The sequence below is a fragment of the Triticum dicoccoides genome, chromosome 7A (genome assembly GCF_002162155.2).
Source record: "Triticum dicoccoides isolate Atlit2015 ecotype Zavitan chromosome 7A, WEW_v2.0, whole genome shotgun sequence".
In the NCBI taxonomy this organism is placed as follows: domain Eukaryota; kingdom Viridiplantae; phylum Streptophyta; class Magnoliopsida; order Poales; family Poaceae; genus Triticum; species Triticum dicoccoides.
This window is the reverse complement of record NC_041392.1, coordinates 734,299,585-734,310,480: the sequence shown is the minus strand read 5'-3', so window position 1 is coordinate 734,310,480 and position 10,896 is coordinate 734,299,585. Positions and strand designations below refer to the sequence as shown.

Below are 10,896 nucleotides of genomic sequence, written 5' to 3'. Positions count from 1 at the left end.
GGGGTCGAGGGTCGAGAGGGGGTCTAGGGTCGCCGAGGGGTCGAGGGTCGTTGAACATGAGAGGAAGAAGAGGATAAAACAAAGAAGAGGAAGAAGAAAAAAAGAGGAGAAGAAAGAATAGAGGAGTTCTTCTCCTCTATTCTTTCTTCTCCTCTTTTTTTTTCTTCTTCTTCCTTCTTTTTATCGGGAACGAGGGTCGTCGAGGGTCGTCGAGCGGTAGAGGAAACCCCAAATAGCAAGTATCGTCGGTGTGAGATACATGTGGCCGTCGGTGTCAGACAGTACATCCACGTCCCACAAGTGACGTGGGCGTCGAAGCGTTGTCAGACAGTACATCAGACAGAACTCCTCTATTCTTTCTTCTCCTCTTTTTTTTTCTTCTTCCTCTTCTTTTTTATCCTTGAAGCGTTGTCGAGGCCACCCCAAACCCTAGAGAAGCAGCATCGAGGCCACCCCAAACCCTAGAGAAGCAGCATCGAGGCCACTAATTAATATTAGTTCTATGTTTGCCACTAATATATCCATCTGTCATGTTTGAATAATAATTGCCATGTTTGTAAATATTTGTAGAAACTATGGACACCGCCCGAGACGAAGTACAAGAAGAGTTCTTGGGGGACATAATTGCACGAGGAAGTTATGCCGTCTGCTCGTTGTTTCTCAACGACACCGATGGTCTGGAAGCAGCTGGCTATGATTATGATGGCTCCGGTGACCTAATGCCGGTGCAAGAAGGAGACCGTGAGGACGGCTCCGGTGACCCAATGACGGTGCAAGAAGGAGACCGTGATGACGTCTCCGGTGACCGAACCGAGTCCGGCCAGGTATATATATTAGTTAAGCTTCTGCTGACTAGCTAATTGATGCATTCATTGTTTTGGTATGTACACATATTAATTAAGTCTTTGTTCTTTTTTCTAGCCCTCCGGATCGAGCACAACTTCAGTAAAGAGACGAGGCCCGAAGAAAAAGTTGAGCTCGGATGAAAAGTTTGAGATCATAGCAATCGCGTCCGACGGCCAACCGATTGAATCCCTCCGGACAAAGAGCGCATTTTTTGCTCAGTGCGGGGTTTTGGTTAGGGACAAGATCCCGATCAGCATCCAGCAATGGTTAAAGCCGGCTACAGAAGACCCTGAGGTGTCTTATGTCAATGATATGCAGAAAAATGATCTTTGGACTGAGCTGAAGTCAAATTTCACCATACCGCAAGAGGATGATCCGGAGAAGCCAGTTAAAGAGCAATTAATCAAGTCTTTGTCTCTTAAGAGGATGGCAGAACTATTCAGGAGGTGGAAGAAAGAGTTGAATAAGTTTGTCGAAAATAAAGAGACACCAGAATTCAAGGGCAGATATGAGAAGATCAGAGATCACTGGCCTGCATTTGTGGCCCATAAGACATCGGAAAAGAGTAAGAAGATGTCGGCGACAAACAAGCAAAATGCTGCGAAGAAGAAGCATCACCATCGCACGGGGTCAGGTGGCTACCTCGTAGCCCGGCCTAAGTGGGCCAAGACTGAGAATGATCTGGCTAATAAAGGGACCGAACCAGAGACAATTAACTGGCCAGACCGTTGCCGGACTTGGTTCTTCGGGGCTGGCGGAACCTTGGACCCTGTATCAGGGAAGTGCATTTGGACGAACTATCAAATGGACATACCAGTCAAGAAGCTTCAGTAGTATATCGAAGCAACGCAACAAGGGACGTTTGTTCCAGACAGAGAGAACGATGAGCTCACAATGACCCTCGGGAATCCTGAGCACCCTGGACGGACACGAGGCACGCCAGGCTCCATTCCGTGGAAGGTTGAGTTTCCGGACATAGGCGGTTACAAATGCCAGGAGAGGAGGAAAAAAGAGCAGCAGACCCAAATCCAGGCGCTGCAAGTAAGGGTACAAGCGATAGAGGAACGAGAAGCAAATCGCAGCAAACGAACTGCAGAAGCATGTCTTGACAGAAGCAAATCGCGCGGAGAAGCAGTGTGGCTTCCACCGAGCTGCTTCAGCCGGAGCATGTCTTGACGGCTCCTGCCAGCTATCCCGTGGATGCTATCACGGAGTCTCAAAATTGCCACCTTATGACGCAATGGATTAATATGGAGGTCAAGGCGGCTGTTGGCTCTGTTTTTTCTACTGAACCAGGCGCAACTTTTCACTACCGGCCGATTCCAGACGGATATGCTAGGGTGATGGTGGATGAAATAATGGAGGGATTTGAGGACCTCCAGCTTGACCACCCTACCGGTGAAGGGGAGACTCGGCTGGGTTCTGCTCTGAAGACTCCATGCCTATGGCGGAAGGAGCTCATCAACCTTCCGAACTGGACGCGTCCGCCTCCTCCTCCTCCTCCGGCGAGTCAGGGCACTCCGCCTCCTCCACCGCCTCCTCCTCCGGCGAGTGACGATTAGGGCACTCGGCCGGCTCCTTCTCCGGCGCGTGGCGGCACTCCGCCTCCTTCTCCGCCTGGGCCGGCGCGCTCGAGCAGCCAGCCTCCTCCTTCTTCGCCTCGTCAGCAAGGGCGGAAGAGACCTGCCGCCGCTCCGGCTGCTCCGGCGCGTCGTAGTCCTTCTCCTCCGCCTCCTAAGCAAGTAAAGAAGACAACCGCTCCGTCTGCTCTGCCGGCGTCTAGCAGTACAGCCAGAGGCGGGAGGACATACAGATTAGGTCTTTCTTTGAAGACTCTAGAGAAGTTACCATACGAGAGGACCCCGGAGGAGAATGCCGAGATCGCACGAGAAGAAGTGAGGAACTTCTTTGAAGGGGTGAAAGCAAAGAAACATCCACCTCCGGAGGAGAAGGTAGATCCGGTGAAAGCGAAGCGCACTCTGGCTGCCCTGACAAAACCACCCAAGTCTTCGCCGAAAGGAAACTATGAGCGCATTATTGGAAAGGAATTTGCCGAAGCGGAGCGGTCGGGAAGTACTGTCAGTGATCAAAGGCTGAAAGAACGACGAGCTGGGAAACAAATTGCACAGCTCGGCGAAGAAGTGAAGCAATCGTGCCCCCCGCTCAAGGTGCCTAGCGACATCGTCGCTAATGATCCGAGGATGGTGCCCGGTTATAGCAATCTTGGAGATTACCTGCCCGACTGTACATTATGACTCATGGAGGTGCAGATACAAAGATACGAGTACGGGAAGCCTCTCGTCAAAGATGAAAGATCTCTATCAACGATGATGCTAAGATTGCATGATTGGTACTTGAAAATCTGCAGAGAGTCTGGGGGAGGAGTACTTTGTATGTGAGAGTTAAAAAGGAGCATGACCTCGTTGGAATTGATCCGTTGCATGTTCTATTTGAGGAGTTCTTTCAGTTTTTCAATCAATTGGCCCTCGATAAAGCAACGGTCACCTGCTACTGTCTCTAAGTAGTACTACTTCTGTCATTAAGTCTCTCTATATAGCTCAGCTCTTTCATTGCATGTATTTATAATTATCCTCACTATATTATGCAGATTGAAGATCGTCGAATTAAAGAAACGACAAATCGGTGATATTGGGTTCATTAACACAAATATCATAGATGCAACTCAGGTTAAATTTCATGCCGCAGATACCGAGGCCAACTTGCTACGATCGTTGGTAATAAATGAAAACAAAGATATAATACTCTTTCCTTACAACTTCAAGTGAGTGTTACTGTCTTGTGCGTATTCGGTTTCCCTTATATATTAGTCAAGGTTATAGTAATGTAATTGATGAGTTATGCATGCGTGTGCAGTTTCCACTATATTCTCCTAGAGATTAAGCTTGAGCAGGGACTAGTAACCGTCTTAGACTGAAGACGAAAAGATCCCCAGGACTATGCGGACATGACTCAAATGCTCGAGAAGTAAGTTAAATCGATCATTATCCACCATATCAGCAACTTTGTTCATTTCCTGATATATCAAGTAATTGTTTTCTTTGTCTGGCAGGGTTTGGAAAAAATTCACCAAAAAAGCTCCGGGACTCCCGAAGAAGCTGCAATTTAGACACCCGAAAGTAAGTACTATAGTAGCATGTTTCGCGCATCTCCTATTGATTCAAGCGCTAGTTTTATCAATACCATTTGGCATTCTTGCTTATCAGTTTGATTAACCTCTATTTCTTGTAAAGTGGTTGTGGAAGGAACAAGGGAATGATTTCTGTGGATACTACGTTTGCGAGTCCATCCGCCACACGACCTGTGAGCGGGGCTACTCTGACGAACAATATGAAGTGCGTAAATAACAACATTCACAATTTTATTTTATTACCATCATTTGTGTTGAGTTTCATTCATTCATATATATATGTGTGTGTGTGTATGTGTATGTATTGACCCCCTTCTTCAAATTAGATGTTTCGGAAGCGGGATGAACTCCTAGCACCAGCTCACATGCGAGCAATTCAAGAGGAATTGGCGGCATTCTTTCTTGACCACGTGATCTCTGAAGACGGAGAATACTATGTGGACCATGAGTCCGTATGTTAGGATATTATATTTGTAAGAGATAATTATTGTATATATGTAGCCGGTAGTGTCGGATAGATATACGAGAACTTGTTGTTCGACCAATCTCTCGGAGAAGGAGAGGTGGTCGATATCACTTCTCTCTATATGCATATATGTTCATGACGATATTTTGTTTCCTTCGTTTGCTTACTAGCTAGTTAGCGTGTCTAGTCCTCTTTATACGTATGTATAGTACGTAGCGTCGACTAAGCACGGACATAAGAGAGGACACTTCTCTCTATTAATTATAGCTAGCTAACATAATATATGAAACACCTAAATTAAACCCCCAAAACTCCCAACCCCCCCTTAAAAAAAACAAAAATCTCAGCCACAGAAATGCTGACGCGTGGGTGCCTATTGGTCCCAGTTGATGCCACCAACCGAGACCAAAGGCCCTCCGGCCTGAGCTCCGCGCACAAGTCACGTGAAGACCCATCTATTCCGGTTCTGGATTGAACCAGGACTAAAGAGACACGGCATTAGTACCGACCATTTAATCCCGGTTCAGGAACCGGCATAAAAGGCCCTTACAACAGGGCCCTTTTTCTACTAGTTTTCCCCGCAGACGACGGGGAGGGAACACCAGCCGCCGCTGGGAAACTCCTCCTTCCCGCCCCCTACCTTCCCCTGCCGCCGCCACAGGGCGCTCCGAGCGAAGCTCGACTGGCGGGACCTCTCGCCTCCTCGCGTGGGGGGGCTGGTGCGGGCCGGCTTCGACGGGCCTGGACGCCGCGTTCTGGTTGGTTGCGATGGTGCGATGGAGCTCCTCCAGGCGGCGGCGGCTGGCGGTCTCGGTGGTGCGGTGTGCTGGCAGAGGGCCTGGCGGCGCCCTGTTCTTGGCTCAGATCTAGTGACCGGCGACGGTTGGCGGCACGGGCCGTAGGCGGCGTGGGCTGGAGGTGGTTGCTACTCCATGGGCGGCAGTGGCGGCCGGCGGGGGTGCGCTGAGCTAGAGCTCTGGGTGGTTGCGTGTCGGCCGGATCTGGCACGTGATTGCAGCGGGTGGTGCGGGGGCTTGACGGTGGGAGGCCCTGCAGCAGCGTGGTGGTGGCCCTTGTAGTGGCGGGGGGGCTGCAAGGTGTTGGTGCGGAGGGACTTGGTGGCGGCGTCAGCTGGTTGCGTCCTAGCGTCAGCGCGTCCGCCGGCAGCTCGTGGCGGTGCTTTGGATGTCCCTCCTCTGCAGGTGGCTAAGGTCAGCTGGCGCTCAGCATCGTTGGATGGACTGCTAGGTGTGTACGTGTGCGGGTCTGGCACCACTAGTGTTTCGATAGTCACTAGATCGTGAAAAAATAACCGAGCACTATTGCTCTTACTGTACTACCTTGCTGAGCAAGAGTTGTATCTTAACTCCGTGTATCATTTGAGTAATCTATTAAATCGTGGTTATTATGTACCAAGCTATAGTCGTGTTTCATAAGACATGGGTTAGAACACGGGGCTCCGATCTCTGAATCGTGGTGTCACATAAAGACTCCCTTAGCATAACATCGAAGGTTTCACCACACAAGCATGGCGGTTTGAGTGGGTTGAGCCCTGGCAACTTTATGGCCGAAAACCAAGCAATCATCATTCATCTGGGAGCCGAGTCTTCTTATGAACAGTTATGGCAGGGTATCTCATGGCCCAGTGCCATTTCTATTGGCACATCCCTTTAATAAAGGGGTTGTACGCTGGATTTCCAGCAACATCTTTAACTAAACCCCTTAATCCACGCTCTCAGTTCTCGCACCATCGCTCCACCTCTAAAAGCTCAAGCGCCCCGAGATCTGTTTCTTGCTTCGGTTTCTCCACACTTCCTTCCTCCATCACCAGAGATGCCCGACAATTGGAAGGGTGTTGCTGCTTCGGCATTCGAGGCCACCAACACGAGGGGGTTGTGGCTGCCCTGAGTGGTCACCACCGGCACCATCACCAAGCTTCAAGTCGATGGGTACCTCTTCGTCACAGCCAAATGTTGATCCCCCGTGCGCATTGGGGAGGAATGTTCGGCCTCGGCCATCCCCTCTCCCTGGAAGGGGGAGCAGGTTGTTTTCACTTCCCACCTCATCTGAGGTTTGGGTTTTCCTCTCCACCCCTTGGTCCGGGGTCTTCTTTTCCTCTATGGGCTAGATTTTCATCGTCATCTAGCCCCTAACTCCATCCTACATATTACCGCGTTTATCACTTTCTGTGAAGCCTTCCTCCGCATCGAGCCCCAAAGTCTAACATCCGGTCCGTGCCCATGCTCCACTTTTCCACCCAAAGCCCGGTCCCAAAGCCCAAAATGTTCGAATGACCAAAAATACATATTTTAAACAAAATAGGTATCAAATATTATTTTTATGGAAATGCTAAAAATCTGACATCAGATTTACACCCTGAAAATGATTATTTTAATCAATAAATTGTACTACCCATGTGTTGGCCCGGCCCAGCTTGGGCAGTGGATTTGTGTTCGGGGCTTGTCAAGCCCGGGCAGAGAATGATCATGTTATTTAGTACTATCTAAACGCTTTTATATTAGTTTACGGAAAAAGTGCGTATGGTTTATGAATCTTTTGAAGCAAGTTAATTAATGTGTAGCGCCAGGTCACAAAACTGGGTAGGCGCGTGATATCTTGTGTCGTATGCGTTGTGTTTCGTTTACTAGCTCATCAATCATCGTTACAGCGGCGGTGCGTTGGTTTGGGCATGCCTGCATGGCACCATCCAAGTGGCACGAAACCACGGCAGGATTAATAATGTCTTCCATCTGCGTCATCCCGGACTCCATCGAAATATAATGTCGAACACAGAAACGGCACAAAACTGCGGGCGGAATATACTACTCATACAGTATACAAGGACAAATAATCGTAGTAGATCAACATGCAAAATCTAAAGCAGTCTCACCAAGCATCCATACGATACGAGGAGGAGAAAAAGGAACGTAGCGTGCGTATATATAGCAAGCTTTATCGCTTACTTTGCCAACCTAGACCTGTCCGTGCTTTGAGTTCGAGATAGCTAGCTGGAGATGGTTATGGTCCAACACCTGGTCGCCGTCGGCAGAGACGTGGTCTTTAGGGGGCCGCATACGCTGACGCCGAGGCCGACGCCATCGGCAGGCACCAGCACCCCCAAGTCGACCGTCATCTCGGTGGTGATATGCGCCTTGTTCTTCCTGGTCGGCCTCTGCGGCTACATCAACAGGTACTGCCGCCGCGTCAACACGGCGGCAGCAGCGCCGGTGGGAGGCAGGGACAGGTCATCGTCGTCAGGGGGGAGCTCCAGGAAGCGCGGGCTGGAGCAGTCGGTGGTGGCGACGTTCCCGGTCATGCTGTGGAGGGGCCACCACAAGAAGGAGAAGACGGTGATGGAGGAGGAGGAGGAGGAGGAGCGCTGCCCCGTGTGCCTGGCGGCGTTCGAGGAAGGCGACAACCTCCGCCTGCTGCCGCACTGCTCGCACGTGTTCCACCCGGAGTGCGTCGACCCCTGGCTGCAGGCGCGGCCGACCTGCCCCCTGTGCCGGGCCAACCTCGAGCTGCCGCTGCCGGCGGACGCCCTGGCGATCGCAATGCCGGCGGAGGGTAGCGACGACGACGTGGATGACGGGAAGGAGGAGGCCATGGAGCTCGAGATGCTACGCACAGAGCGGCGGGCGGCGAGGCTGCCACCAGTCGCCACAGGGAAGCTGGCACTGCCGTCTCCAGTAGCGCGCATCGCTGAGAGAGTGTCTGCGTCCAGCGTCGGTGTCGTGGGCCCAAGCTAGGTTTTTTTTAGCGAATACAACGGTTCGAGTCTATCCGTTTGTGCAACGGTTTACTTCTATACTTATCGGTCCAGATTTTTTTTTTTTGAGGTAGTCCATGTTGTTACGCCAAACCGTTGATGGGCACCGTGCAACAACCATGTAAATTGCATATGTCCTCATAGACCAAAAATTTCCCTCCATCATTGCTACCCCTAAACAAAATAGCATCATTGCTTTCCCTTGTGAACTAGTGGCTCATGAAACTGCAAGGCATCATATTTTATTTTTGAACCAGGCGGTGGTGCCACGGGCGCCTTTCATTAATCTCAAGCACAAGATACATCTGTAATTTTAGAATGCTCAACATTAAGATTACCTAACTTAAGAAGCATAGGACATTGATCGGCTCTGTGAGACTTGCTACTACAAACTAAACTGAAACAACCATTGCAATCTCAAGAGTAGGCTTTAGCTGCATTAATGTGTGCTCTTCCGTTAAGTTCCCTCGGAATGTAACGAACAACAGTTTGAATACGGAAACGCTCCTTCGCGAGTGAGCGTTCCAACCAGCGACCTCGTATCCTCACGCTATCAGAAGCCGAAGGACAGATGGGCCCACCAACATTAATGCATCAGCCCACATGTGCGTGTACATCGCTCGACCCTCACTAGTAGAAAAAGAACCTATTGTCCCGGTTCGTAAGGCCCATTTGTCCCGGTTCTTGAACCGGGACTAAAGGGTCGTTCCTAAAGCCCAAGGCTTTTAGTCTCGGTTCTTACACGAACCGGAACCGATGGGCCTCCACGTGGCCGGTGCTGCGAGCCTAGGCAGGAAGGCCTTTGGTCCCGGTTGGTGGCACCAACCGGGATCAAAAGGCATCCACGCATCAGCTGTTCAGGGGCTAGATTTTTTGTTTTTTTTGGAAGGGGGAGGATTTGGGGGTTTTGTATGGTTAATTAAGGTGTTTCATATATTGTGTTAGGTAGCTAATTAATTAATAAAGAGAAGTGTCCTCTCTTATCTCCGTGTTTGGTCGACGCTACGTACTATACGTATAGAGAGGCCCTCGACACGCTAGCTAGTAAGAAAATGAAGGAAACCATTAAGTATAGAAGTTCGTCATGCATACCGAGAGAACTGATCGACCTCTCCTTCTCTGAGAGATTGGTCGAACAACAAGTTTTCGTATTATCTATCCGACGCTACTAGCTACATACAAATACAATATGTAAGATCTCTTACAATCCCCTAGCATCTGAACTTAAATTCCACATGGTATTCTCCGGCTTTATTAATGACGTGGTCAAGAAAGAATCCCGCCAATTCCTCTTGAATTACTTTCATGCGATCTTCTGGTAGGAGTTCATTTCACATCTCCCACGTCTAATTTGAAAAAGGGGGTTAGTACATATATATGAATGAAACTCAACAGAAATGATGGTGTAATAAAATGAAATTGTGAATATTATTGCTTACGCTCATCAAATTGTTTTGTAGAGTAGCCCCGCTTATCTTTGCAAGTCGCGTTGTAGATGAACTCACACACGTAGTATCCACAGTAATCATTCCCTTGTTCCTGCCACAAGCACTTTACGAGAAATAGAGGTCAATCAAACTGATAATGAAGCATTATAAGTGGCATTGATGAAAGTAGCTAGAATAAACGGGAGATGCGCGGAACTAGCTAGCTAGTAGTACTTACTTTCGAGTATGTATATCGCAGCTCCTTCGGCAGTTCCGGAGCTTCTTCGGTGAACTTTTTCCAAACCCTGCAAGACAAGGGAAATAATTATTACTTGAGATATCAGGAAATGAATAAAAAGTTGCCGATATGGTGCGATAATGATCGATTGAACTTACTTGTTGAGAATTTTAGTCATGTCCGCATAGGTCTCGGGATCTTTTCGTCTCGAGTCTAAGACGGTTACTAGTCCCTGCTCAAGCCTAATCTCCAGGAGAATATAGTGGAAGCTGCGCACGCATGCATAACTCATCAATTACATTACTATAACCTCGCTCGAGTAATAAGGGAAACCGAATATGCACAAGACAGTAACACTCACTTGAAGTTGTAAGGAAAGAGTATTTTATCTTTGTTTTGATTTATTATCAATGATTTGAGCAACTTGGCCTCGACATCTTTGGCGCTCTTTTTAACCTGAAATTCATCTATGAGATTTGGGTTAATGAACCCAATATCATACATTTCTGCTTTTCTGCACTCGACGATCTTCAATCTGCAAAATATAGTGAGGATAATTATAAATACATGCAATGAAAGAGTTGAGCTATATATAGAGACTTAATGACAGAAGTAGTACTTACAGACAGTAGCAAGTGACCGTTAATTTATCGAGGTCCTTTTGATTGAAAAACTGAAAGAACTCCTCAAATGGAACAGTCAACAAATCAATTCCAACGAGGTCGTGCTCCTCTTTAACTCTCAGATACAAAGTATTCGTCCCCCCCAGACTCTCTGCAGGTTTTCACGTACCAATCATGGAATCTTCGCATCATCGTTGTTAGAGATGTTTCATCTTTGACAAGAGGTTTCCCGTAATGGTATTTGTGTTCTTCCACCTCCAAGAAACCATAATGTACATCATCGGGCGGGTAATCTCCAAGATTGCTATAACCGGGCACCATCCTCGGATCATTTGCGACGATACCGCTAGACACCTTGAGCGGGGGGCATGATTGGTGC

The 10,896-nt window shown here is 48.7% G+C and overlaps 1 protein-coding gene across 1 annotated transcript; it reads left to right on the top strand.

The window, feature by feature from the left end:
• The first annotated feature begins 7,467 nt into the window (after nucleotides 1–7,467).
• Nucleotides 7,468–8,371, top strand: LOC119334627 (E3 ubiquitin-protein ligase ATL6-like). The gene has a single exon (XM_037607162.1). The coding sequence runs from the start codon at nucleotides 7,475–7,477 to the stop codon at nucleotides 8,207–8,209; it is 735 nt and encodes a 244-aa protein (XP_037463059.1). The 5' UTR covers nucleotides 7,468–7,474; the 3' UTR covers nucleotides 8,210–8,371.
• The last annotated feature ends 2,525 nt before the right edge of the window (nucleotides 8,372–10,896 follow it).